At 44.3% G+C, this 25,935-nt stretch overlaps 1 protein-coding gene across 4 annotated transcripts in view; it reads right to left on the bottom strand.

Annotated features, from left to right (window-relative positions):
• The window catches only part of grid1b (glutamate receptor, ionotropic, delta 1b), a 163,343-nt gene extending 143,654 nt beyond the window's left edge, over positions 1–19,689 (bottom strand). For 3 of the 4 annotated variants that reach the window (XM_054769135.1, XM_054769136.1, XM_054769138.1), the window contains exons 1-2: positions 19,326–19,689; positions 15,796–15,951 (exon numbers count right to left, since the gene is read on the bottom strand). In XM_054769135.1, coding sequence (XP_054625110.1) covers positions 15,796–15,951; positions 19,326–19,401 — 232 coding nt within the window. In that variant the 5' untranslated portion in view covers positions 19,402–19,689. Of the gene's footprint in view, positions 1–15,795; positions 15,952–18,684; positions 19,030–19,325 lie in introns of those variants that run through there. The other variant, XM_054769137.1, reaches the window with a different exon arrangement.
• Positions 19,690–25,935: the final 6,246 nt, after the last annotated feature.

The following is a 25,935-nucleotide window of genomic DNA, read 5'->3' as shown; positions in this document are numbered from 1 at the left end:
TCTGTGTGCATATTTATGCCATAACTGATGTAACCCTAAAAGTCCCGCCTCTTCCTGTCCAGGCGTCGCGTCAGCTGTCCCTCACCAGGTTGTCCGAGCTCCATCCCGTCCCCCTGGGGGTTAATTGAGATGCTGCGCGCACATTGAGCGCAGATTGTCACGGCGACAGCGCGCCACTTTCTGGCGAGCGTTTAGGGCCGAGCGCTGAGGATCTGCTGCAGCAGACCGCGCGCCCGCGGGCGGCATGAATATTTCATGTGGCGCTCATATGAAAACATTCAACGTGCTTTCTGATGCCAAACACACGCCGAAGACTAGCGAGAACACGTTAACCACTTCTAATGACACGTCCACGCTGTCCTTTAGGCTGTTTGACTGCTTTCATGCATTTAGAGAGTGTGTGTGTGTGTGTGTGTGTGTGTGTGTGTGTGTGTGCGTGCGTGCGCGATACAGCAAACAAATCATTTGATGATGTAAATGTTTGGCCTAAAAGAGTAAGACTTGTACGTTTCCTGACAGTCTTTGTTTGTAAAAGTGAAGTCTTGAAGTGAATTTAGAGCAGCCAGAAGCACTTCAGGGACAGCGAGTGAGCTCTTCTGCGGCATGAAGACCAACACAGCAGATGTTCATCACTTCCTGGAAATGCGGACTTCCTTACCTCGCTCCCGGCACACGACCTTCACAAACACCACAGTCCGGGACAACATATCTGCTCCCATGTCAACAGGCACACATTCATGTTAGATCTTCTAGAGGGCCACCAAGTGTAGAAAGAAGAGAAGCTAATAGTTGCCAACTGGTGAGGACGTGTGTGGTGACCCTGACTCCTCTTACTTCTCACAACTTCCTGGCAAAATTCTTCTTTTTCTCTCCTCCTTCTTCCCCTCTTTCTCCTGCTTCTCTCCGTCTTTTGTTCTTCTTTTTCCTCTTGTTCTTTTCCCCCTCTCGTTCTTCTCCTCCTCCTCTTCGTTTTTCTAGCATTCCTCTGCTTCTCGTTCTTTTTCTCACTTCTTCTCTCGTTCTTCTTTACCCCCCCATTCTTCTCTTGTTCCTCTCCTGTTCTCGAGCCCTCCTTGTTTTTCTCCTGTTCTTCACCTCCTTCACCTCTCATTTTTCTTCTTTCTCCTGTTCTTGTTCTTTCTCTTCTTTTTCTCCCGTTCTCCTTCTCTCATTTGTCTTCTTATTCTCCTGTTCTCCTTTTCGCCTTCTCCTCCTCCTGTTCTTCTCATTTTTCTCTTTTTTCCCCTGTTCTAGCGTTCTTCTCCTTCTGTTCTTCTCTCGTTCTTCTTTCCCCCCCATTCTTCTCCGGTACCTCTCCTTCCATTCTTTTTCTTCCATTCTCCTTGTTTTTCTCCTGTTCTTCTTCTCTCGTTCTTCATCTCCTTCTCTTCTTCTCTCATTTTTCTTCTCTCACCTGTTCTTCTTCTCCTCTCATTTGTCTTCTTTTTCTCATGTTCTTCTCCTTTTCACCTTCTTCTTCGCTCCTCCTCCTTCTGCTACTGCTGTTCTTCTCATTTTTCTCTCCTTTTTCTCCTTTTCTTCTAGCATTCTTGCTCTTCTCGTTCTTTTTTGCGCATTTTCCTTCTCTTTCATGTTTCTTCTTTCTCCTGTTCTTCTCTTGCTCTTTTCTTTTCTCCTATTGTTCTTCTTCTCATTCATCTTCTTTTTCCTCCTGTTCTTCTCCTTCTCCTCGCATTCTTGGTTAGGTTTGGTTTAATTTGAACATGCATGCAGGTTACAATGGAAGACATGTTCTCCTTCTCCTTCTCTCGGCCTTCTTTTTCTCTTGTTCTTCTTCTCCGTCTCTTTTTTTCTTGTCAGGTTCAATAAACATTTTGTACAACCTGTGGGGTTTGTAGGCGTGTCTACTGTTAGCATATTGAAGTAATGAATAAAATGATTATTCAAGGTGTGATATGTCTGACTGACTCTCTACCTGTTTTATCCACACGGCCTCCTACACCTCCTGAACCGTGCAGGAGAGGAGCCTCAAATGCGTGTGTGTGTGTGTCCATCACACACAGCCCGTCTGTAGCCTCAACCTTTATCCAATCACAGTAGACTGCGATGACGTCATCCATGAGCATTGACTGTCTTTGCTGAGGTCAGCAGAAAAATTGTGGCATCTCACGCACGCACGCACGCACGGTGTCCTCAGTTGTACCCTTGAGAGATTCATTAGCAGATGACAGAAGCTGAGTATGACGGCCGCTAGCACGTCGGCGCCGTTGAGCGCGAGGGAAACATTTGAAGATATAATTTCTTTTATTTATGATTTCCTTGCTTGTCTTTCAAACGAAACAGCAGAGACGTGAAAAAAGTGTTTATGGGTTTGTGCTGTTTTCATTAGCGCCACTAATCTTCATCAAAGTGAAACTCCTTGCGAGGAGAACGGCTCGCTTGTTTGTTTTTTTCCCCTTTGTTGTCTTTTTAAAGAGTCGGCGTCTAACCGCCGAGGTCGCAATTTAACAGTTTAATTGGTGTGTTGCCGCAATTTTGGCTTTCTTTGAATTTAAATTCTGCTCCATAGTCGGCCTGGAGGGGGACGGTGATAAGAAGTATGAGCTTTGCTTACTTTAAATATAAAAACACCCCCTCCTCCTCTCCTCCTATGCTGGGCTCCATGGTAACGTCACCATGGCAACAGGCTAACAGCAAGCGTCAAGGGTGATGCGTCACTCGGACAATATTCACGAGCCAACTCGGGATGTCCTTCCCTTTTTCCCCCATCATCCTCTCTGCCGCCTGATCTGAGCCGCCGTGACTGGTGTGTGCACCTAACCCACTTCCTGCCGTTTGCGACCCGGCGTGCAAACACTCACGTGCACACGACGTCCGGCTGGTGCACGTCCGCACGCGGCCCAGTGGCGAGGCCGCGTTTGATCGATCGCTCCGGACATCCCGCTAATGACTCGGCGCTACTCGCCGGGCCTGTCGCTTCCGCTCAGCAAGGCCCGTGATTGGCCGGGGCGCAGCATGTGCGCCGGGGATGGCCTTCGGCCCGCAGCGCTTCCCCAGGCAGCCAGCGCTCCGTAGCAGGTACTGGACTCGGATGTCGGGCCCGATCTTGTGAGAGCGCATGAAGTGCAGGAGCAGACCGCCTTCACCTCTCTCCTCTAACGCGCTTCCAGTTTGCCTGCAGAGATCTTCTCGCTCAAAGAGCAGCTCCTTACAACCACTCAGAGCCGGGACCGGGCCTGGAAACCACTCGGGCTGGTTCTGGTGGGCAAGGAAGGCACCATGTGGCCCTTTGGCTCTTTGACCTCCAAGGATCACTGCAGCAACTTCAAAGGCAACATCTTTATTTAGACACGTGCGTGCGCGTGTGTGTGTGTGTGTGTGTGTGTTATGTAAGAGTCCATGCTGTGATATGTGATATGATGATACTTTGTTCCCACGCATGGAAAGATCACCACGCTAAAGAGTCCATGTGGGTGTGTAAAAAATGTGTGTGCGCGTGTGTGTGCACGTGTGTGTGCGTGCACTATGCACTGGGGCTATTGATGATTGTTAATCAGTTCATCATCAGATGGCTGATGGGCCATGAGATGTTCTCTTAAGTTCTAACATGAGGCCTCAAGCATGTAATCTCAAGTAACACACGCACACGCACACACACACACACACACACACACACACACGGCTCTCTCATTATTTCAGGCCCATTCAGCAAAAAAAAAAAAAAAAAAAAGATCCTGCAGGTAGCAGTCGGATCAAGCAGGAACTCTGGCGAGGAAGAATTAGGGTATCTATCACAAGCCGACAGAGATGTCGGGAGGACGGGCGGGGGGGTGACAGGAGGTCTCACTCTGTGGCTTTCACGGAGCTTTTAAGTTTAAGAGCAGTTTAAAGAGCAGACTAAACGAAGCGCAGCTGCAGCTTGGCAGTGTTGCCGTAATTAAAGCCGCGGTCCGATAAACGGTTGGAAGAAGAAGACCGAGCGCAGCGGGAGAAGCCCCGGGCGGCCAGCCGCGGCCTCGTCTTCTTCACGACGGAGCGCAGTACTTGGCTGCGACCAGCTGTGGCGCTGCTGAGTTCTCGCTGCCTGTTTGCTGTCTAAAGAAGCTCAGATGAGAAGCAAACACGTCTTCTAAGACCACCTGAACAACACAGGTGCGAGCGATACAATGCCCTGACAGCGATATGGGACTACATAGGACTGTCCTATCTCATCTTTATGCTTGCACTTATGAAGTTTGCACTGATGAGGCGAAACATCTTCCAAGACCACCTGAACAACACAGTTGCGATCGATTTAACGCCCTGACAGCTAGACAAGACTTGACAGGAATGTCCTATCTAGTCTTTGCTGCAAAAATTGATGACACCTGCTGAGATTGGGGGGGGGGGACGTCTTCCAAGACAACCTGAGCAGTCCAATGCTCAGCTAGCTAGGACTAGGTAGGATTGTCCTATCTAGTATTTGTGCTTGAACTGAAGAAGTCTGCTCAGTTGCCCTGACAGCTAGATAAGACTTGATAGGACTGCCCTATGTAATCTATGAGCATGCTCAAATGAGAGGCAAAATGTCTTCTAAGACCACCTGAACAGCCCAGTTGTGATCAATTAAATGTCTTGACAGCTAAATAGGGCTTCATAGGACTGTCCTATCTAGTCTTTATGCTTGAACTGATGAGGCCTGCTCAAATGAGAGGCAAAATGTCTTCTAAGACCACCTGAACAGCCCAGTTGTGATCAATTAAATGTCTTGACAGCTAAATAGGGCTTCATAGGACTGTCCTATCTAGTCTTTATGCTTGAACTGATGAGGCCTGCTCAAATGAGAGGCAAAATGTCTTCTAAGACCACCTGAACAGCCCAGTTGTGATCAATTAAATGTCTTGACAGCTAAATAGGACTTCATAGGACTGTCCTATCTAGTCTTTATGCTTGAACTGATGAGGCCTGCTCAGATGAGAGGGGAAAAAGGTCTTCAAAGACAACTTGAACAGGCCAGTTGCGATCAATGTAATGCCCTGATAGCTAGACAAGACTTGATAGGACTGTCCTATGTAATCTATGAGCATGCTCAAATGAGAGGCAAAATGTCTTCTAAGACCACCTGAACAGCCCAGTTGTGATCAATTAAATGTCTTGACAGCTAAATAGGGCTTCATAGGACTGTCCTATCTAGTCTTTATGCTTGAACTGATGAGGCCTGCTCAAATGAGAGGCAAAATGTCTTCTAAGACCACCTGAACAGCCCAGTTGTGATCAATTAAATGTCTTGACAGCTAAATAGGACTTCATAGGACTGTCCTATCTAGTCTTTATGCTTGAACTGATGAGGCCTGCTCAGATGAGAGGGGAAAAAGGTCTTCAAAGACAACTTGAACAGGCCAGTTGCGATCAATGTAATGCCCTGATAGCTAGACAAGACTTGATAGGACTGTCCTATGTAATCTCTGAGCATAACCTGATGAAGCATGCTCAAATGAGAGGAAAAAGGTCTTCTAAAACCACCTGAACAGCCCCGTTGCGATCAATTTAATGCCCCGACAGCAGATTGACAGGACTGTCCTATCTAGTGTTTATGCTTGCACTGATGAAGTTTGTTCTGATGAGAGGCGAAACATCTTCTAAGACCACCTGAACAACACAGCTGCGATCAATTCCAATGCCCCGACAGCTAGATAGGACTGTCCTATCTTGTCTTTGAGCATGAACTGATGAATCCTGCTCCGATGAGAGGCCTGAGAGTACAGCGACCTGAATGAAGGAGAATATTCACAGGCACAACTACAGATGTGCCTGAACTACTGGCGGCAAATCAGCCAGGAAGAGAAAGTGCTGCACTGGCTCGCTGTGAGAGACGTGACAGCGCCACAAAATGGACCTGAGCTCATTTTGTGCCTCTTGAGACACAAGGATGCATTGTTGTGTTCAAGTGCAGCACACTTTCTCCACTTCCACACAGCAGAGTCCCATTTTACCCCCACCACATCAACCACAAACATCAAGACCATGCGCCGCCCCCACTGGACCCACAGCATGTGCACGCACACGCACACGCACACGCACACGCACACAATGAAATGAAATGAAAAGGTATTCATTTTAAAATGTCTTTTTCTGCCTGAATAATTTGTCCAGGCTTTGTCAAAAGGATTTTCCCTTTGTTAATGAAGCTAACGAGTATTAATTAGTGCCGCATTCATGAGAGAGTCTAAGAATTAATTAGAGCTTCACAAGTAACGTCACACAAGCACACAAATGGCGGAGAATCAAACCCGTTTAAGTTCATTAATGACACCAATCATTTCTTCTTCAAAACAGGTACAGTAATAAAAAATACAGTTTACAAGACCCCGGGGGGGGCGGGGGAGCCGAGCTTACACACAAGAACACGCTCATGATCACGGACGCTGACGTGGCCCCGCCTCCACGCTGGCCTCTCAAAGGAGGGGGCGTGTTCTAATCCAGATAATGCACCCCCATACAAGGTGAACACGTGACCTCTGACGACCCCCTGCCAGATATTTTCTTTTTCTTCACCAGTCCAGTCAGCTTTAAGTATGCTTTGAATGTTCAGAGACAGCACATCATTCATTCGTTCATGATATTATGATTATTATTATTATTATTATTAACTTAACTTTCAAAGCAGCATATTATTCTTAGTGTTGTTCAAACACAAGTGCCTTATTTTTTTTATTATTATGTTATTGTTTTGTTGTTATTTTTATGATTAAATGTTCAAAGTCAGCATATTATATTACATTACATTATATTATTATGTTTTATTATCATTATGATGACTTTCAATTATTACTATTATATTCAATTATTGTAATATTATAGCAATGACTTTTATAATTATCATTTTTTATTAGTATTGTAGTATTAGTAGTAGTAACAGTAATTATTAATAGTAGTAAGCTTTAATTGTAATATTATTGATAATATTGTCAACATTACAATCTACTATTAGTATTATTATTATATTATGATGATAACACTATGAATGTAACTTTCAAAGGCAGCACATTACTATTATCGTTATTGTAATATTGTATCATCATCATATTACTATCATTATTATTATCATTATTATTTATAATAATAATAATAATAATAATAATAGTATTATTCTAATTATATATTGTTATTATTAAGGCAGCATATTACTATTATTAATATAAAAATGGTAATACTTATTGTTCTATTATTATTCAGAATTATTGTAATAATTCTTACAAATCTAAAAAAAAATGTAAATACTAATTATAATTATGTTATTAATATGAATATAACGTTCAAAGGCAGCGCATGAGGAAGGTGAAGGATGCAGCTCAAGATGAAAAAGGCCCTCTCCAGCAATCTGCATGTATTATAATTCATAGTACTCGTGCACACATTATTCCAAGTGTTGCAGGTGAACACGTCACGTGACCACCGGGTCGCTGCCGTCTGCTGATCACGATCTTTCTGTGAGGTCAAGTGGCGCTCAAGGGAGTCATTCAACTTCAAGCAATGTTTGCAGACATCTGTGTTGCGTTCAAGGACATTAAAAGTGTGCTTGAAGGTAAAAGGTTTCATTGCGAGCAGATGTTTTGCACGCTCGTTAAACGCTTTTGTTTGCTTTTACTTTCTTGCTGGAACCTTCCACTTTCATTCTAGGAGAAGAACCCCGCCACAATGCCCACTAGGCGCGCCATGCTGCGTGCAAAGTAAATCAATCATGGCCGCCGTCTTGTGTCTCACTAGAAATAGTAAGAGCACCCCCCAGACCCCCAAGCCAGACACAGCCATGACCACCAAGCCCGTCCACTGAATTAATTACACTTCGAATGCATCACACACATACACACACGCGCGCACACCATGACACACAACTGTTCCCATGGACTCACAAACTGTGCAGCGAGCGACAACTTTCCCTGCAAGTTGATGCGTCCAGACAGCGAGTTTGTGCGTTTGTGCGCTCACCAAACGAGGAGTGCAGAGACACGACAAGCCGCTCTTCCAGAAATAACACCAAGACATTTTTCAACACAAAGTGTCACAATATTAGCGCTGCTCTCTGCGCGGCATGCTAACTAGCTGCTAGCTGCTGAGCAGCATTGTGCAACGACGGACAGCAGCTGGGACGTGGACACACCCACACACACACACACACACACACACACACACGTGTGGACATAATTGGAGCACGCACATGAATACGACTCACTTGCACTGCTGACTCATTTTCATCAACATTTTCAGAACAAATCGGCTGTGAAGACAGAGTGGGAGGAGCTAATGTTGAGTCAACAACTTCCTGGTAGACTTCACTTCAAAACACACCACACACCGCTCTGGCTCACCCTTGTTGCATCAACTTCTCTTATGTGGCTTATAGATGTGACGTTCACGAGTCTTTTGAACGGCTCTTTTACGTGAACAATCACAACCGATTCCCAGTTGCATACCAGAACTAGATTTTCTTATGTCTGCAAATCAGTTTGCATCTTCTCTTTCGAGAGCCATTCAAAAGATTCATCTCCTTCGCCAACGTCACATCACGAGTAGTCCCTCGTTTATCACGGTTAATCGGTTCCAGACCTGACCATGATAACTGAATTTCCATGAAAGAGAAGTCCTTATCTAGGAATTAAATATTTTCGTAGTTAGAGTATGAAAAAACTGTTTACGACTTTCTAAATTACATAGTTTTTTACATTATTAGAGCCCTCTAGACATTAAATAACACCCCTATAGTCACCTTTCCACCACTTCTATTACCCAATATAGTAGACATAAGAGAAAATAAGACATATTAGCCATAGAAAACATATTTACAACCGTCTAAATATGTTGTTTAACATTATTACAGCTCTCTAGACATGAAGTAACACCCCTATAGTCACCCTTACACTCCTATTACACAATATAGTCAACATAATAAGAGAAAACAAGACATAATATCCAAGTCCAAAGTGAGGCCTGAGGGCCATTTACGGCCCACGGCTGTTTTTTTTTTTTTTTTTTTTTGCACACTCGGCACATTCTAAAGTACAATTTAACAAACATTTTTACGAGAATAAGGTTTACATATTAGGAGAATAAAGTCATAATATTACGATAAAAATATAACACAAAGTAAAAGGAAAAAAGTCATAATACCAGAAACAAAACGGAGGATAAAGTTGCAATTTCTGGAAAAATTTGCTTGGTAAAAAGTTATAATACTACAATAATTAAGTCCAAACAGAAAAAGTTGATAAAAAATATAAAAACGTCTTTGTATAGCTATATGGGCTGGTTCCAAAAAATATATAAAAGTGGCCTCCGCACTCTTTGATTTTTCAGTGCGCGGCCCCTCTGTGGAAAAGGTTTGGACACCCTTGCTGTTCTTTTTTTACTTTCCGTTTGTGTGCAGTACTTCTGCGGGGGCTATTGTCTCATCAATGTAACATTACCGACACCTAGTGGCCAGTGGAGAATGCAGTATTTTCCGGACTTCAAGTCACACTTTTTTTCATGGGTTGGCTGGTCCTGCGACTTGTACTCCGGAGCGACTTATGTTTTTTTCCCACACTGACAGGCACGAGAGGGCGCTCTAGGCTTGTGTGCCAGTGTTACAAAGTATATGTGTCATGTTGTTCCACTTCAGTGCCCCGAGATGGCACTAATGTGTGCATCTGTGGAGTATGTCTGTTGTATGGGGGAGCTGTCAGTTGTGCTGTCGCTATGCTAGAGACAAGATGTTGCCGCCCCCTCTGAAATAAAGCCACCCAAACAAGTTTCTCTCTTTTTAGTCGATGATATGAAGATATCACAGCCAGTATGCGCAACTCCTATCACTCCCGTACCGCCGACGATGACGTTGCCAACACAATATCTGAATATTTCGTCTGCGTGCCTGTTCACACGCCGCTTATAAAAGACAAGTGTGAAAGACGGACCCCAAAAAGAAAATCATATTCTGCAGATTGCAAGCTGCAAGCAGTGAAACACGCAGCCGGAAACGGTAATCGAGCAGCAGGAAGAAAGTTTGGAGTGAAGGAGAAACTCGTGAGGGACTGGCTAAAAGCGGAGGATACTCTTAACTGCAACGAAGGAAACAAAAAAGCTCATGGCGGGCTAAAAGCCAGACGGCCACATCTCCACGGCTTGTCAGCAGTTTGTCTCCAAGGCGATGAACAAAGATGACTTTGTGGCTCGTTTTAATGTGTTACGCTAACAGCCTGTTGGCCTGTTGTTCTCCATTTTAGTGTTATTACTAGAACTTGCCTTTCAAGATGAAATGTCTGTCTGTCTGGTCTCACTTTCTCAATTTCTCCAAAAATGCAACTTATAGTCCAGTGCGACTTCTGTATGGTTTTTTCCACTCCGCTGTGCATTTTTGCCTGGTGCTTACCATCATAACATCTTTGAATGAGTCTTCTGAATGCCTCATCCGAGTTCATTAAGCCCTGTTGATGCTTGAAAATGCTTCATTTCAGCAAAAAATACATATTTGCTTCAATATGCACATTCTTGGACTCATAACAGGCCGTATTCAACCAGGAAACAGCGATGAGTGAAGCCGTGAAATTCGAAGTGGTGAAGGATTACCCAACGCCGTTACTCGCAACAGTGGCTAAGTGTAAACAGTGGCTCATTTCCCTCGGTGGTGCGGCGTTGGCGTGCCGCAGTGTCACGTTGTCGGACACTAACAAGGCGGCCAAGGCTTCTTCATAATTCATCAATGGAGCTTCAAAGATACACCAGTCCTCATTAGCACGGCCCATGAGTCATTCAAGGGTTCTTCATGCTGCCGCCACTACAGCTTGACCCACAAGGGACCTTCAGTAGGCAGCACTCGTCAACCTCTACCACTTCTTTTCACGACTGTCACACTTGGAAATGATAATCCACCCGTGCAGAAGTCCACCTGACCGACGGCTTCTCTGTCGTCTTTGTTGGAAGGCGTGCTCCTAACTTCGCCGGCCAAGGACGAAAAAGATTTGTCTGTAAAAGTCACGACTCGTGCTTCGCCTGCTGAGCTTGACACGGCAACTCTTCCCGTTGAAGGACGTCCGTGAACGCTCCATTCAGCGGTGTGAGGAGACGCACAAACACTACACACCCACAGTCCGGCCCGTAAGGTGTGTGTGCGTGTCCGTGCGCGTGTATACACACCAACAGGTGGCTCGCATACGAATGGACCGCTTCATCTCCATGAGAGCAGTTGTCATGTCAACCACGAAGACGTGAGCGTGCGTGTGCAACGCCAGCGAGCATGACCATTTGTGCACTTTCAGAGGACAAAAATGACCAAATGATGACGTTAGAAACTCAAACCATGCAATAGTGTGCGTCCGCATGAGTGGAATTTAAAAAAAATATAATAAAAAAAAGATCTCTGTCCACATAAACACACATTCACAGGCATGTGCGCATTGTCCAATCAGAAGACTGAAAAAGCAACTACATTATAACGCAAGTGTTATAGATACACATTCAGGTCACACTGACTTGCTATGATTATGGAATAAATGATGGAGGCCTCTTGTCTCCAAAACAAGTCCTCCACATGCTTATCACCTGATTCAAATAGCCTCGGGTGTCTGGCTCGCATATAAACGTTCCAACTTAAATAGGCGAGACGTTTTCTCCGTGTTGATTTGTCTCCTTGCATGCAGGTTTTATTACAAGTTCCTTTGTCAACGACGCCACAAACGTGTTGTTTGTTGATTTTTCTCAATGTGGCCCTCAGTGGAAAAAGTTTGGACACCCCCTGCGTCAGGCAGTGTTATGATATGCTGTGATGCATGTGACGCCGCTCATTTCATTTCTTTTCCACACGCTCCTCTTCAGCAGCACGATTACTCCATCAAGTGTCTGCCGATGACTCTCCCGCCACGTTGGAGTGGAGGAGGGAATTGAAATATTTGCCTCTCCATCAGCGCACGGCACAAGACACCACAAGACCGATGAAGCACTCCACTCCCTAAACAACAAGCTCGACACCCTCAGCACGCTCTATGGTGCGTTCAAGGCCCACCGAACAAAGCCCGAAACGTCAACACATCATGGGTGACACATGAAGACATAAAAACTGTGGGCTTTTTTAACAGCATGCTCTACATGTCCCTGTATAAGATCATCTTATAGGGTTTTTTTTACCAAAATTCTGCAAATTAGTGAGCGAGTGGTGACTTGAGCGGGGGTCCACAGTATTCAGTAGCAGCACACGTAGAGTGGTTGTCGTTCAGCAGCTCAGGGAGCTGCTCACAAGGTGAAATCACTTCCATCTCGTTGCGTGTAAACACAAACGAGCGCCGGCGGGCAAACAGCATGAAAACTGGGACGCGGCGTCTTATCAACCAAAAACTCAAGAGACCTGCTGGGATTATCACCCTCTGAGTCGTCACCACCTCAACGCTGACGAGTCACGGCCGCCGAAAATCAGGTCGGGTCACAATCTTTCATCGTCTCCTTCTGTCGGCGTGATTCACGGCTCGCTGCTGTGGTCGCAGCCAAAGTCCATTCAGAAAACCACGCTTTTGAAACTTTGCTCGTTTGTCATCTTGCAGATATGAGTCACAGCCTGGACACGGACACGTTGTGCACGTTGGCGCCAGGATGCCATCACGTCTGCACTGTTTTCACACAACGCAGCGGTGTCCAAAGTGTAGCCGGGGGCCATTTGGGGCTCGGGAGAATACATTATGAGGACAAATAATGTCATATTAGTACCATGGAGTTCCCTCACTACATCGCGGCTCACCTTTCGCTGATTTTAATAGCGTACAACGTGCATTGTGTTCTGCGTCCTTGTGGTGAATAAGAGCGATCTAGCGGTGCTCTGTTGTATGTGTCTGTTATTGTATTTACTACTGCTACCAGTAGAGGGTGTTGTATGCCCATGTTGAAGACGTGTGCAGCGCCACTTGTCTCAGTATGCGTTTACGTGCCTGCACGAGCATATTAGGAACCCACAATAGACAATATCGAGCCACAACAGTCCTTATTGGCTACGGGAGAACCCGCCCATTTCGTATCTTGATTGATTGACAGTGGTCTACAGCCAATCTCCTTCATGCCGTTTCCTGTTGTGGTCAATAGTGGCTAAATGAATCTTCGGTTCAAGGGGCAGGACAAGAAATACGTGTGAGCCACTTCATAATTTCTTTTGTCCAACCGAGTAGATTGATCATTAAAATTCCAACAAAGAGTGTTTCAAATGTGAGTAAATGTTAATGCCCGTCTAGTATATAAAAGTGTACTAGGTGAACATATATAATCATTGCAAACAAATAAACTTCACTTACTGCGGGCTATTTTGGGAACCTATCGCCCGCGATAAACGAGGGAACACTGTACTAAAGATTCAAGAGATTCAAGATTCAAAAGAGTTTTATTGTCATGTGCATAGTACAACAGCAGTTATACCATGCAATGAAAATCCTATAAAGAAACATTATCAGAACGAAAGTTGTCATTTTTGGAAAATAAGGTGGGGGGAAAAGTCAGAATCTTACAGGAATAAAGTGAAAATGCTGTAGGAATTAAGTCATAATTACAAGAGGAAAATGGAGTTTTTTTAAAAATGCAGAAATGGAATAAACGTGTAATTTTACGAGAAGAAAAAAAAAGAAGCAAAAAGTCGCATTGTAATGAGAATAAACTCATAATATTATGAGAAAAAATAATGTCATTGTAGTAGCAGGAAGATGAAATATATGAAGAAAGATATGTAAAATTGTTTAAAGCTGTACCGTTATGAGAAACAAAACAACACAATAAAAGTAAAAAAAGGGAAATTTGTTTGGGTAAAAAGTCGTAATATTACAAGAATGAAGTCAAAATATTATGGGAATAAAGTCAGAATTATGAGAACAAAATTTACTTTAAAAGAAAGCTGAAATAGTTGGAAAATTTGAAGAAAAAAAACAAGAATAAAATTAAAATATTTAGAGAAAAAAAGCTGTAATTTTATGAGAATAAACTCGTACTATTATGAGGAAAAATAATCTCATTTTAATAGCACAGAGTTGAAATATTCAAGAAAAAATGTCATTTTTGTAAAACATGTAAAATCGTTTTAATCCGTAACTTTATGAGAAACAAAACAACGAATAAAGTTGCCGGTTTTTGAAAATTAAGTGAAGGAAAAGGCCTAATATTACAGGAACAAAGTCAAAATATTATGGGAATAAAGTTAGAATTATGAGAAGAAAATGTACTTGAAGAAAGCTGAAATAGTTGGAAAATTTGAAAAAAAAACTAATTTTACAAGAATACAGTTAAAATAGTAAGAGAAAAAAGTTGTAATCTAACAAGAAAAAGTCATTATTTCACAAGAATAAACTTGGGGGGGAAAAAAAAAAGCCTACAGAAGCGAAAAAAAAAACCAATGAGAATAAAGTCAAAATATGAAAGGGGAAAAAAAACTTTGCATTCCAACGCGGTGAAAAGTTGTAATTTTACGGCAATAAGATCGTAATTTTAAACGTCGTAATATTATGGGAAACAAAACAAAACAACCAAATAAAGTTGCCATTTTTGAAAATCGGGGTGGGTGATAAAGAACGACGTTAACTCGAAGAACGGACTCTGGGAATCTAGTCACAAAATACCGCAAGGCATGCTGGGTGTCAGCATCGCTTCCGACGCCGAGAGGGCCTCCGGCTTCCCAGCATGCTGTGCGGCTCGTTTTGTAAAAATGTGTGCGTTTACCTGGTTGCTACATACTGTATGCTTTGTGTTGACGCCGTGATTGTAGTTAACATTGGCAAGTGTGAGCCGTTCCCTTTCAGCAAGCTAAAGTGCTCTGACCGTTTCCCCATGGTGCGTGAGCCGCACTGACACGAAGGGGCCACCGGCCGTGAGTTTGAGTTTGGACACCCCTGATGTAATGGCAAACACGCTGGACATCGAGGTGACGGCTCCGGCTTTTAGCTCGTCGTCTTGCGCCCTCGACTCTCATTTGTGGACGGTGGCTCGCGCGCAGGGGCGGACCAGACGGGTCACAAATGCACCAATGAGTCACAAACCACCGTCGTCATCACTGTCCAGATGGCCGTCGTGCCCTTGTTGAGACAGGAAGTGACCTCATCTCGCTTTCTCGGACACACAGGTTTCCCGGCGCGTCGTTAGCGCAGGGGAAAGAAATGAAATGAAACGCAAAAACAAAAGAAGCGATAGAAGTGGAGCAGACTGATGTTGAATTTTTAAACTGAAAAATACATTCAAGTGGCAGCAGAGGAAACTCAGACAGTCAACAAAGCTCACATCACCAGCCAGTGTGTGTGTGTGTGTGTGTGTGTGTGTGTGTGTGTGTGTGTACGGGCGCACGCGCCCGGGGCTTGCTCTGTGCGTCCTTGTGGATAGATTTCATTTTTCCTCTTGCTCCTCTCGCAGTTTTTAACCTGGTAGGAGGAGGCATATGCCTACAGGATGAATTAAACATGCTAACGTGCAAAAGCACCAAGAGCGGTGGCGGCAGCCATGTTCGGGGCAGGGGTGGGAGCGTCTCCAGCCCGGAAAGAAGTCATGTGGGGAGCAGGAAGGTGAGCGTTTCATTCGTGCTCTAATTGGACGCTAATTGAGGATCGTGGCGAGACAATTAGCCTCGTTTGTCTCAGGATTAACGAGCACCTTCATCAAATCGAGCGGGTTATTACAAAGTGGCGGGCCAGAACTTTTTACCCGATCTGGACCGAACCTTGTTGCAAAAACACAACCGAAATAGGATTGATGATACTTCTGGATTAAGAACAGGGTTCCCAATATTTTGCAGAGTAGATCCTGACATTCACAGTTAGCCTCAGCAGGAGGAAAAACCAGAACCAGAACCAGAACCAGAAGCAAGCTGCTTACCCTCCTGCACGGCCTGGAAGGGGTTGTCGGGCTGGATGAGTTTAATGGAGTGCGTGATCTTCTCGCTCTGCAGGACGTCGTCACTCAAGCTGAGGTCGGACACGGCCAACTGAAACACCTCGTCGTCCCTCACCGCGTTCTCCTCGAATATTGCACCTGGACGGCAGGCAGGAGAAGGTCAGAACCACGACACCAAACCATGCTGTGGCCCAACCCAAGTTAGAACTCCATCCGACACCTGAAATGGTTACAAATCCAAAAAGCATCCTACACACCTTGTGTACAGCTAGCTAATTGTGCCTTCTACATTTCAATCACTACGCGCAGCTCTACGATTGGTCGGGTTGTAGCAGTTGTTGGTGTGCAGCCATTGGTGAGTCGACATGTCAATCATCGCCAGGATACGTTTCACCTTTTGATTTGATTTGCACTTTTACAACCAAGTCGCATGTTAAAAGCAGCAGGAGATCACAGCGTCAAATGTGTGTCATCAGTCTCAAACCTCATGTACAGTCATGAGAATGAAATGCAAGAAAACATCATTGTTATTTATTTAGCACGCCTCCTGTTAGCGAACTCATGAATATTCATCGAGTACAGCTGCTGGAGCTTGTCGCAATTTAACATCAACATCTTCTGCTAAACACTGGAATTAGCCTCGCCTTGCCTATACCTTAGCATAGCCTATATGTTAGCCTAGCCTAGCCTAATTTAGCCTAGCTCATCTTAGCCACCAGGATCTGCCTCACTGATCCTGTCCAGCATTACAACTGGATGAGATAATGAGGAAGTCATGAGGCCATGATAATCTTTCGCCACTTCTGGATTAAAAAAAAAAATCTGTCCTGTTGCCTGTGCATTTAATAATGAGACCATGTCAAAATGATAGGTCACGGTGAGGTGATGAGACAATGAGATTGGTGGTGACATGGTGATGAGATGATATGATGAGGAACAAGGATGACAAAGTGATGACATAAGGTAATCAAATGATGACACAATGAGGTGATGAGACAATGAGATTTATCGGTGACATGGTGATGAGATGATATGAAGAGTGAGGATATAGATTACAAAGCGATGACATGATAAGGTAGTAAAATGATGAGGTGATGAGACAATGACTTTTGGTGGTGACATGGTGATGAGATTATGTGATGACGATGATAAAGATCAAGATGGTGACAAAGGATGATGCGGTGAGGTGGTAAAATGAGACGATGAGACAATGAAATTTGGTGGTGACATGGTGATGAGATGATGAGTAATGATAAAGATCACAAAGTGATGACATAATGAGGTAGTGAGATGATGAGAAAATGAGATGTCATGGAGAGGTGATGAGACTGAGATTTGGTGTGTACACGGTGATGAGATGAGATGAGATGATGAATTATGATAAAGATGACAAAGTGATGGCATGATGAGGTGGTAAAATGATGAGAAAATGAGATTTGGTGGTGACACGGTAATGAGATTATATGATAAGTGATGATAAAGATGACAAAGTGATGACCTGATGAGGTGGTAAGATGATGAGAAAATGAGGTGATGAGTTGTCATGGTGAGGTGATGAGATTTTATGGTGACATGGTAATGAGGTGATATGACCAGTCATGATAAAGATGACATGATTAGGTGGTAAGATAAGAAAATGAGATGTAATGGTGAGCTAATGAGACAATGAGATTTGGTGATGACATGGTGATGAGGTGATGAGTAGTGATAAGAATGAAAAAGTGATGGCGTGGTGAGGTGGTAAGATGATGAGAAAAGGAGGTGATGACATGTCATGGTAAAGTGATGAGATGTGATGATAAGAATGACAAAGTGATGGCAAGATGAGGTGGTAAGATGATGAGAAAATGAGATGCCGTGGTGAGGTGATGAGACAAAGAGATTTGGTGGTCGCATGGTGATGAGGTGATAAGTGATGATAAAGATGGCAAAGTGCTGACATGATGAGGTTATACAATGAGAACATGAGATGTCATGATGAGGTGATGAGACAATGAGATTTGCTGGTGATATGGTGATGAGATTACACAATGAGTGATGATAAAGATGAGACAAAATGTGATGGCATGATAAGGTGGTAAGATGACAACAAAATGAGATGTCACGGTAAGGTGATGAGACAATGAGAGTTGGTGACATGGTGATGAGATGAGATGATTGGTGATAAGAATGACAAAGAGATGATATGTTGAGGCGATACGATGAGAAAATGAGATGTCATAATGAGGTGATGAGACAATGAGATTTGGTGGTGACATGGTGATGAGATTACGCAATGAGTGATGATAAAGATGACAAAGTGACGGCATGATGAGGTGGTAAGATGACGAGAAAATGAGTTGTCATGGTGAGGTGATGAGACAATGAGATTTGGTGGTGAGATGACGAGCGATGATAACAATGACAAAGTGATGACACAATGAGGTGGTAAAATAATGACAATGAGGTGATGAGATGTCATAGTGAGGTGAGAATGAGACTTGAGACTTGAAAAAAAAAACCTATTTGCTTCATTCTCATTCTCCTACCATGAGTTTCCATCTGAATAGGTGCTGACGATCCAGCATAACCGAATGAGGTCCACTGAGGTTGTATCTCATTTGTGGTGCTGAGAGTGATGAAGAGGAGGGACAAACACGTCACAGAAGATAACACTGAGAGACGGGATGAGACACATGGTGGGCGGGTGTGTGTGGGGGTTGGGGGGCTTGTAGTTCTACGCTGTCACATCCAATCCGAGTGTGGGCCGGCACCGCCAAGTCACCCCCAGTCAGCGACGCCACAAGTCAGCCTCAGAGGTCACAGCGAGTTCATCCTGTTGAGGATTGTCGTTGTGGTCCACATCTCACATGACCATGAAGTTCTACTTACAAGATCGTGTGTGTGAGAACCAGAACCAGAAGCAGCGGACCAAATGTGTCTCATCAGGGATGTTCTCATCCACCTCATTGAAGACGTAGCGGCGTCACACCATCAGAACCACAACGGACTCGTCCTGACAGATTGAAACCCACAACCTGCAGGCTGCGAGGCGGCCGTGCTGTCCACACACGCCAGCGTTTGGAATGTTTACATTTCCAATAAATGCTCATCTTCATCTTCCCGGTCCAGGCTGGACCCGGTCTTTGTCCTCCTAGCGGACCTGCTGCATCACTTCCTGCACGGGGGGTCAAAGTGGAGCTGAGCGTGTGAGGCGCCTTGTTTGTCCTCATTAAGATGTCCCACACGTCCTCCTCCAAGTTCAGCCTCTCTGGTGGACGCTGAACACCCCCCCCCCCCCCAACGATTACCGCCCCCCTACCCCCCACCACCCGTAGGACCACTTGTTCTGACTGACTGACTGAGCAACAGCTTGTCTTCCCCCTCACGCACGCTACTGAGGGGGTGGGGGGCCTACCATTAAACGTGCACATGCACCCCCACTCGCACGCACCTCTGTACACTGCATACCCCCCACCCCCTCCCACATACCCCCCCTCACCCCCACCCACAAAAAAGCGCCGCTGTCTTACCAATGTGAATGATGGAGTCCGCGTGCACGCTGTTGCACTGCAATATCCACAAGAACAACACGCGCAGCAGCTCCATGTCCGCGTGCACGCCACGCACGCGCCTGCCGGTGTGCGCGTCGTCCTCCGAATCCCGAACACGAGCCTCGGAGCGGAGCGGAGAGGAAGGAAGGGAGACGAGACGCAGAAAGAAATCCAAAGTGTTGCTGCAGGACGGAGGACGAGGAGGACAGAAGATGATCAACCACCGCAGAAGAAGAAGAAGAAGAGGAGGAGGAGGAGGAGAGGGAAGAGGAAGGTCCTGTCCACAAGCTCTCACTCTGACTCCCAATCTGAGACATAGCAGCCTGATGACTGCGGAGGAGGAGGGATGCTCGCTCGCTCTCTCTCTCTCTCTCTCTCTCTCTCTCCCTCCATGATGTGACTGCAGAGCTTCTGTCTCGCTGCTGAGCGCCAGCAGAGCCGAAGGAAGGAAGGAAGGATGGAAGGATAGGAGTTGAACAGTGGCCGCAATAAGGAGGACACAACTCTCTCCTGGACCACTGAGGTGGGTGGAAGTCCTGGAGGGGGCGGGGGTGCAAGACAACCGCATGGATGGGAAAGATCTGCTGGACGCTTATGGAGTTGTCTCGAAGGTGAGGGAGGGGGCGGTTCTAAGTTTCACCAGTCACCCCCCACGCCCACTCACCACCACCTGGACAAAGCTGGACCCAGGACTCACACTGACTAAAAGACACACCTTTGTCCCTGCACGGAGGCGCCGTGAGAACACCTATGGAGGCATTGCATCAGCGCTGCAACAGGGGAGGGACAGTGTCTGTGTGAAAGGGGACAGCGGGAAGTTTGACACTGTTTTGTCCCCGTTGTGTTGAAAGCAATGGCATGCCACTCTGCAGGACGGGGAGGACGACCCGCGCTAACGCCTGAGCTTACAATTAAAGGATATTTCTTGGCGCTAAAGGGATGAGAAATGTCTTTGAATTGTTTGGTCAAGGTTAGCCAAGCAACTTCATTCGTCTCACCTGAGAAAAGTTTACTCGTGGCTTCTCATGACACCTTGAGGAATTTATCCAGGAAAAAAAAGAATGGCGAAGAGTAATGATTGACTGTATGAAATATTTGTGTCGCCGCGGCAGGTGTGAGAAGGTACTCCTCATGCCTTTCTCACTTCCTCATGCATGATGAGGATGAGGACGCCTCACCTTGGTGCTCGTCAGGTATGTTAGTGGTTCCCGTGGCAACCCCATCAGCACCCGCATGATGTCTCGCCATGACTTCTCATCCTCCTCATGGACGAAGAAATATTTCACCGCCTCGTATTGTTAACTTACAGCACGCACACGCACGCACGCACACGCACGAGCTGTTGTCTATCGGTGGGACGTTACTCCCCCTGCTGGCCACAAGCGCTCACTTCCTAAAGAGGGTTTCTTTTTAGTGCAGAACAAAACTGGCAGGAAGTTCTCATCAAACTTGAACTTTCTCACACACACGCACGGTTACGTACACGCGCCTCCAGTCAGCTTCATGATGCCTCGCAAGCGGGACGGCAGACAGAAAAGGAAAGTGAAAGCGAAAGGTGAAGTCAGCGAAATTAGAAATAATGTTCAGAAAGTGGGGGAACTTGCACGTCCAAGCCGCTCAAACGCCGCCGTGACCGTCATGAAGGATAGGAAGGTGGTGTCTTTGAAGGTGTGAAAGGAGCTGCTCCTATGAAATGGACAGTGATAACTAAGCCGTGGGGCCGTTTGCAAACCACAGATTAAAAAAAAAGAAATTGAATGGCCCGCGGCAGATTCTAAAAATATAATTTAACAGGAGAACAACAACAGCGAAAAAGAAACAAAAATCAGCAGTAATTTCACAAGAATAAAGTCAAAATATAAAAAAAGAAAAGATGGAATCCAAAGAGAACAAAAAAGAATTTTAAGAGAATAACGTCGCAAAAAGTTGAAATATTAAAGAAAAAAGACAAAGTTGTAATATTATGAGAAACAAAACAACACATAAAGTTGTAAATTGTGAAAAAGTTGTTTTTTTTAATTAGGAAAAAGTTATAATGTTGCAAGAATAAAGTCAAAATAAGATGGGAATGAAGTCAAAATTCCAAGAAGAAAATTTACAACAAGAAAGTTAAAAAAAACAAAAAACAAAAAAAAACAGCTGTCATTTTATGAGAATAAAGTCAAAATATGATGGGAATAAAGTTGTAATATTACAAGAAGAACTTTTACTAGAAGAAAGCTGAAATTGTTGGAAAATTTTAAAAAAAACAGCAGAAATTGGAAAAAAATGACTGTATTTTTACAAGAATAAAGTCAAAATATTAAAAGAAAAGTCATATTCTAATGAGACAAAAAGTCCCAATTTTCTGAGAATAAACTCGTAATGTTAGGAAAAGTAATGTCATTTTAGTAGCATAGAGTTGAAATATTCAAGAAAAAAAAAGTTTGAAGTCGCAATGTTACGTATGAGAAGCAAACAAAATAAAGAATAAAGTTGAGTTGTAATTTTTGGGAAATTAGGTTAAGTTTAGAAAATTAGGTAAATTAAAATGTTATGAGAATAAAGTCAAAATATTACGGGAATAAAGTCATATTATGAGAAGAACATTTACAAAAAGAAAGCTGAAATAGTCAAAAAATACAAAAAAAAACAGCAGAAATGGAAAAAAATTGCTGTAATTTTATGAGAATAAAGTCAAAATATTAAAAGAAAAAAGTCACAGTCAACTGCATAAATGGAAAAAAAGAGCAAAGACTGAAGCTGATACTAATAATAGGCTTCTTTTTTTTAACCTATATAACAAAGCTGAGATGCAGTTTTTTTCTTGAAGTATATATAACGTCTTAGCATATCTTCACAAAATAAGTGACCCTTCCATTGTTGCCTAGAGGGCTCTAATTATTTTAAGAACCGTATTTAGAAGGTCAACAGGTTTTCTATGCTCTAAAAAATATTCCATTTATAAATAAGGAAACCTACTTTGCAGGTATTCACTTATCACTGTCGTGTCTGGAAACAATTAACCTGCTTAGCATTCTGTTCAGTTGTAACAATGGTTAAGGATGCAGCCACTTTTGGTTTCAGGTGCGTCCAGTCCCCTTTGACGTAGGCAGGCTCCAGGTGAGGTCTGGGTCTCTGATAGTTTACCACCATCTCCCTGGTCTTGGTGGTGTCGCACCATTAGTTCTCTGTTCTCATCCACTCATCCACCGTGTGGCCCGCAGACTTCCTATTGGTCAGGAGGCGGGGCTTTTACCAGTTCAAATCTTTAGCTTTACTACAGAAGTTACCTTGGAAACACATCCTGCTAGAAAGTCAACCAGCTTTGTAGGACTACATGTCCTCCGTCTTATCCTGGGTAAGAAGAACTCCTGCTTCATAGCACGGGCCCCGGGACGGCTGGGCCTCAAACACACACACTCACGTGCACGCTGGGTTGCAATTGAATGTCGGACAAGAAGATGAAGACTTTCTTAACATTAAAATTGGAGCTTTATGAGTCCTATGGAATAAGTACAGTGGAGCCTTGGTTAGTGTTATTGATCTGCTCCAGAAGGGCTGACTCTAACCAAGCAAGTTCCAAGAAAGTATAAAACAAAACCCGAGCCCCCTTCACAAGACATAAACACTTCACAGTACTATTTATTTATTTATCCTGGCACCAATAACATGGCACTCACTAGCAAGTAGTGTTTATTTCTTTGACGAATATTTTTTTTCTCAAGGACCCTTGTTTTCCTGACGAAAAACGAGACGATAACTAATCAAAACATATGCACTCTGACAAAAAACTATCCAGAAATGGGCTGACATTTTCCTAAACGAACAAAAAACGAGACAAAAGTGTTGACAGAAGCAATAAATGACGAGGCTTTGCTCGAACTCTTATTTCCATGCGTCTTTGAACGCACCGATCCCGGCATGAAGCGTCTCCTCTTCGTTGAGTTTGGCTAAACAATATAACTGAGGATACGAGTACATCTGCTGGTCACCTTAGGTATTACAGTGAGCTTAAGCGCGCTGAACTGTCTTATTCAACATCTAAAAAACTGTTTGTTAATGTCAGGTAAAATAATAGAACATTAAGTGTGACAAGACTGACGTATTGTTATATTCAATGACAGCATGTTCACTTTTTGTTAGGAATTTTGTTATTGGAGATGCTTTGCAGGTGGCCTAAATAAAAGGTAATTTCATGGTAACTTTAACGATGCCTTATCCTTTACACTTCACATTTTAGTAGACGAAATTTACTGTCATTTGTACAAAAAAAAACAATTCAGATGACTACACTAAAGTCGTAAGTCTATGACTAAAACTAAATTAAAAAAGTGCTGTCAAAATGAACACTGCTAGCAAGTAACGTTAGCTTTTTTTGCGCCATAATGTAGTATACATGAAGTGATAACATAGCTCTCTACTTTTCTTCTTTGGCCCCCTTCTCCTCTTCTTTTTCCTTGTTTTTTTTTTTGAGTTCCGGTTCACGTGAGTTTATGGGCATGCCCAATATGAAGGGTGAGTCAAGTGTCTCGAGTACCCGATTCACGACTTGTTGCGCATGTGCGAGTGTCTGCATCACTGATCTGCACTGAAAGAATCTGGATAGGCCATTGGTCATTGACTTGTGAAGCCACGCGGCCGCCATATTACCACTCACAAGAAACACTCCTTGGACAATGACTTATGTGAGAACTTGTGGGTTGTTAAGTCTGTTGTTAGTTTGTTACCCACTCACACTAAATGCAAGGTTAGTCCTGAGACTAACCTCGCACAACAGGTGAATGATCATTTTTTAAAATTCTGTCGATATCATACCATACCTGAGTCATAACGGCTTTACATAGGGGGCCGTGGGGAATATGTAAACAAACAACCGCGACTAGACTACTAAATACATTTTTTTTGTTTACCCGAAATTAAAATGAACTCCCATATGGAGACAATGTTTATATATTATTACATATGATATTACATATTATTCCTGTGGTTTTTGTTTAAATATATTTCTATATCAGAAAAGAGGGTGCACAGTAGAATTTTGTCCCAAAGCCAATGAGAATTGGAAGGGGAAAAAGTACATTTAATATAGCCAAAAGATAGAGAATAACGTATCAAATGGTTTTTAAGGGACGAAGGTTGCGTTACTTGAAGGAATGGGAGAATCTCCCCGCTTTTTAATGTAAAATATAGATGTTCTGCTAGCCTCTTCATCTGCTTTGTACACTATGTACGCTGTGCCAATGTAGTCTGCTACGTACGAGATGTGAGTGGTAAGATGGCCTCTCTGTGGCTTCAGCGGCTTGCACGGGCGCGTGCGACGTATGAGCTATCCAGATTCTTTCAGTACAGATCAGTGGTCTGCATTTGGCCTTGGTGACGAGTGACTCACGTGAGTCGAGTACCCGATTCACTAGAGTGAGTGAATGTAGTTATAACGCACAAGGAATTGAGTTTACCATAAAGTTTTTTAGCGCTTCAACTCGTCTTGTTCTTGCTCATGAGGTAAACACAGCAACAACACTGCCCCCTGCTGCTGAGGACACTGAAAACACTCCTTAAATAATTCTCAAATTTCTCTTAATGTTCGGAAAATATTATTTTATGCCATGAAGGAAACACTATTTTATCTTTCATGTGTATCAGCTGTTCCTAATATTTTGACAGCCCACATTTGGCCCTCTGGTCCAAAAAAAAAAAAAAAAAAAGGACCCGGCCTGAAGGGACCTGATCTCCAAGCCCCCATGCCCTCCCACCTCGACTTGTAGGTTTGATCTACGGCGCGAGTCATCTTTTAGCGAGCCGTTTGATTGGGTTTAATGAAGCGGGGGCGTGTCCCCACAGGAGGGCTGACCTTTGACCGGTGCTGGTGTGTTAGAAATACATCCTTCAGCAGTTGCAGGGGGGGTCAGAGTGTTCCACATGGTGGTCGTGCATGGGGGTGGGGGGGTGTAGTCACGGCGGCGTGGGTGCTTTGATCCGCCGCCCGCGTGGGCCTGCTGGCACCAACGAGGCGTTTGATTGGCCACGCTAAAGCAGAGCGGGGCCAATGAGTGTCGCATGCCGCGGCCAACACACAGCGAGGGTCCTCCTTTATCCTCCGTGTGCCATGCGGCCATCTTTGTGCCGCCTGGGCGCCACGCAGCGTGCTTTGTAAAGGACGCGCTGGCACGCGGCTGCAGAGACACGCCGCTAATCCCGTTGGAAGTCACTTCCTGTCAGTCATCGTCAGCCAGCCGCCTCTTTTTTAATTAACACAAAGAACAAAGCTAGTTCAGAGGAGTTTGGTGCGGAAGAACGGGAAGGGGTGCGACACTCGCGACCTCTGACCTGACTCAAGCGTCATACTTTTCATAAATGACGTTAAAAATGTCCTCAAAACTGACAAGGTGGTTACCATGGCGACCTGAGAAGCCTCATAAACTTGATTAACGCTCATCACACACGTGCTTCCTGTGTGCGCTGCTCACTTGCACGCTTCTAATCCACTTTTGATGAAGAGTCCAAATGGACCTCCTGTGGACACTTTGTGTGAGCAGCACACGCCCACCGAGTATAAATGTCCCACACGGAGCTGTCAGCGTGTTGTCTCTGAGGGACAGACAGAGAC

Source organism: Dunckerocampus dactyliophorus, chromosome 2 (assembly GCF_027744805.1).
Source record: "Dunckerocampus dactyliophorus isolate RoL2022-P2 chromosome 2, RoL_Ddac_1.1, whole genome shotgun sequence".
Classification (NCBI taxonomy): Eukaryota; Metazoa; Chordata; class Actinopteri; order Syngnathiformes; family Syngnathidae; genus Dunckerocampus; species Dunckerocampus dactyliophorus.
Note: the sequence above shows the minus strand (reverse complement) of the source record. Positions and strands in the feature narration are given on the sequence as shown.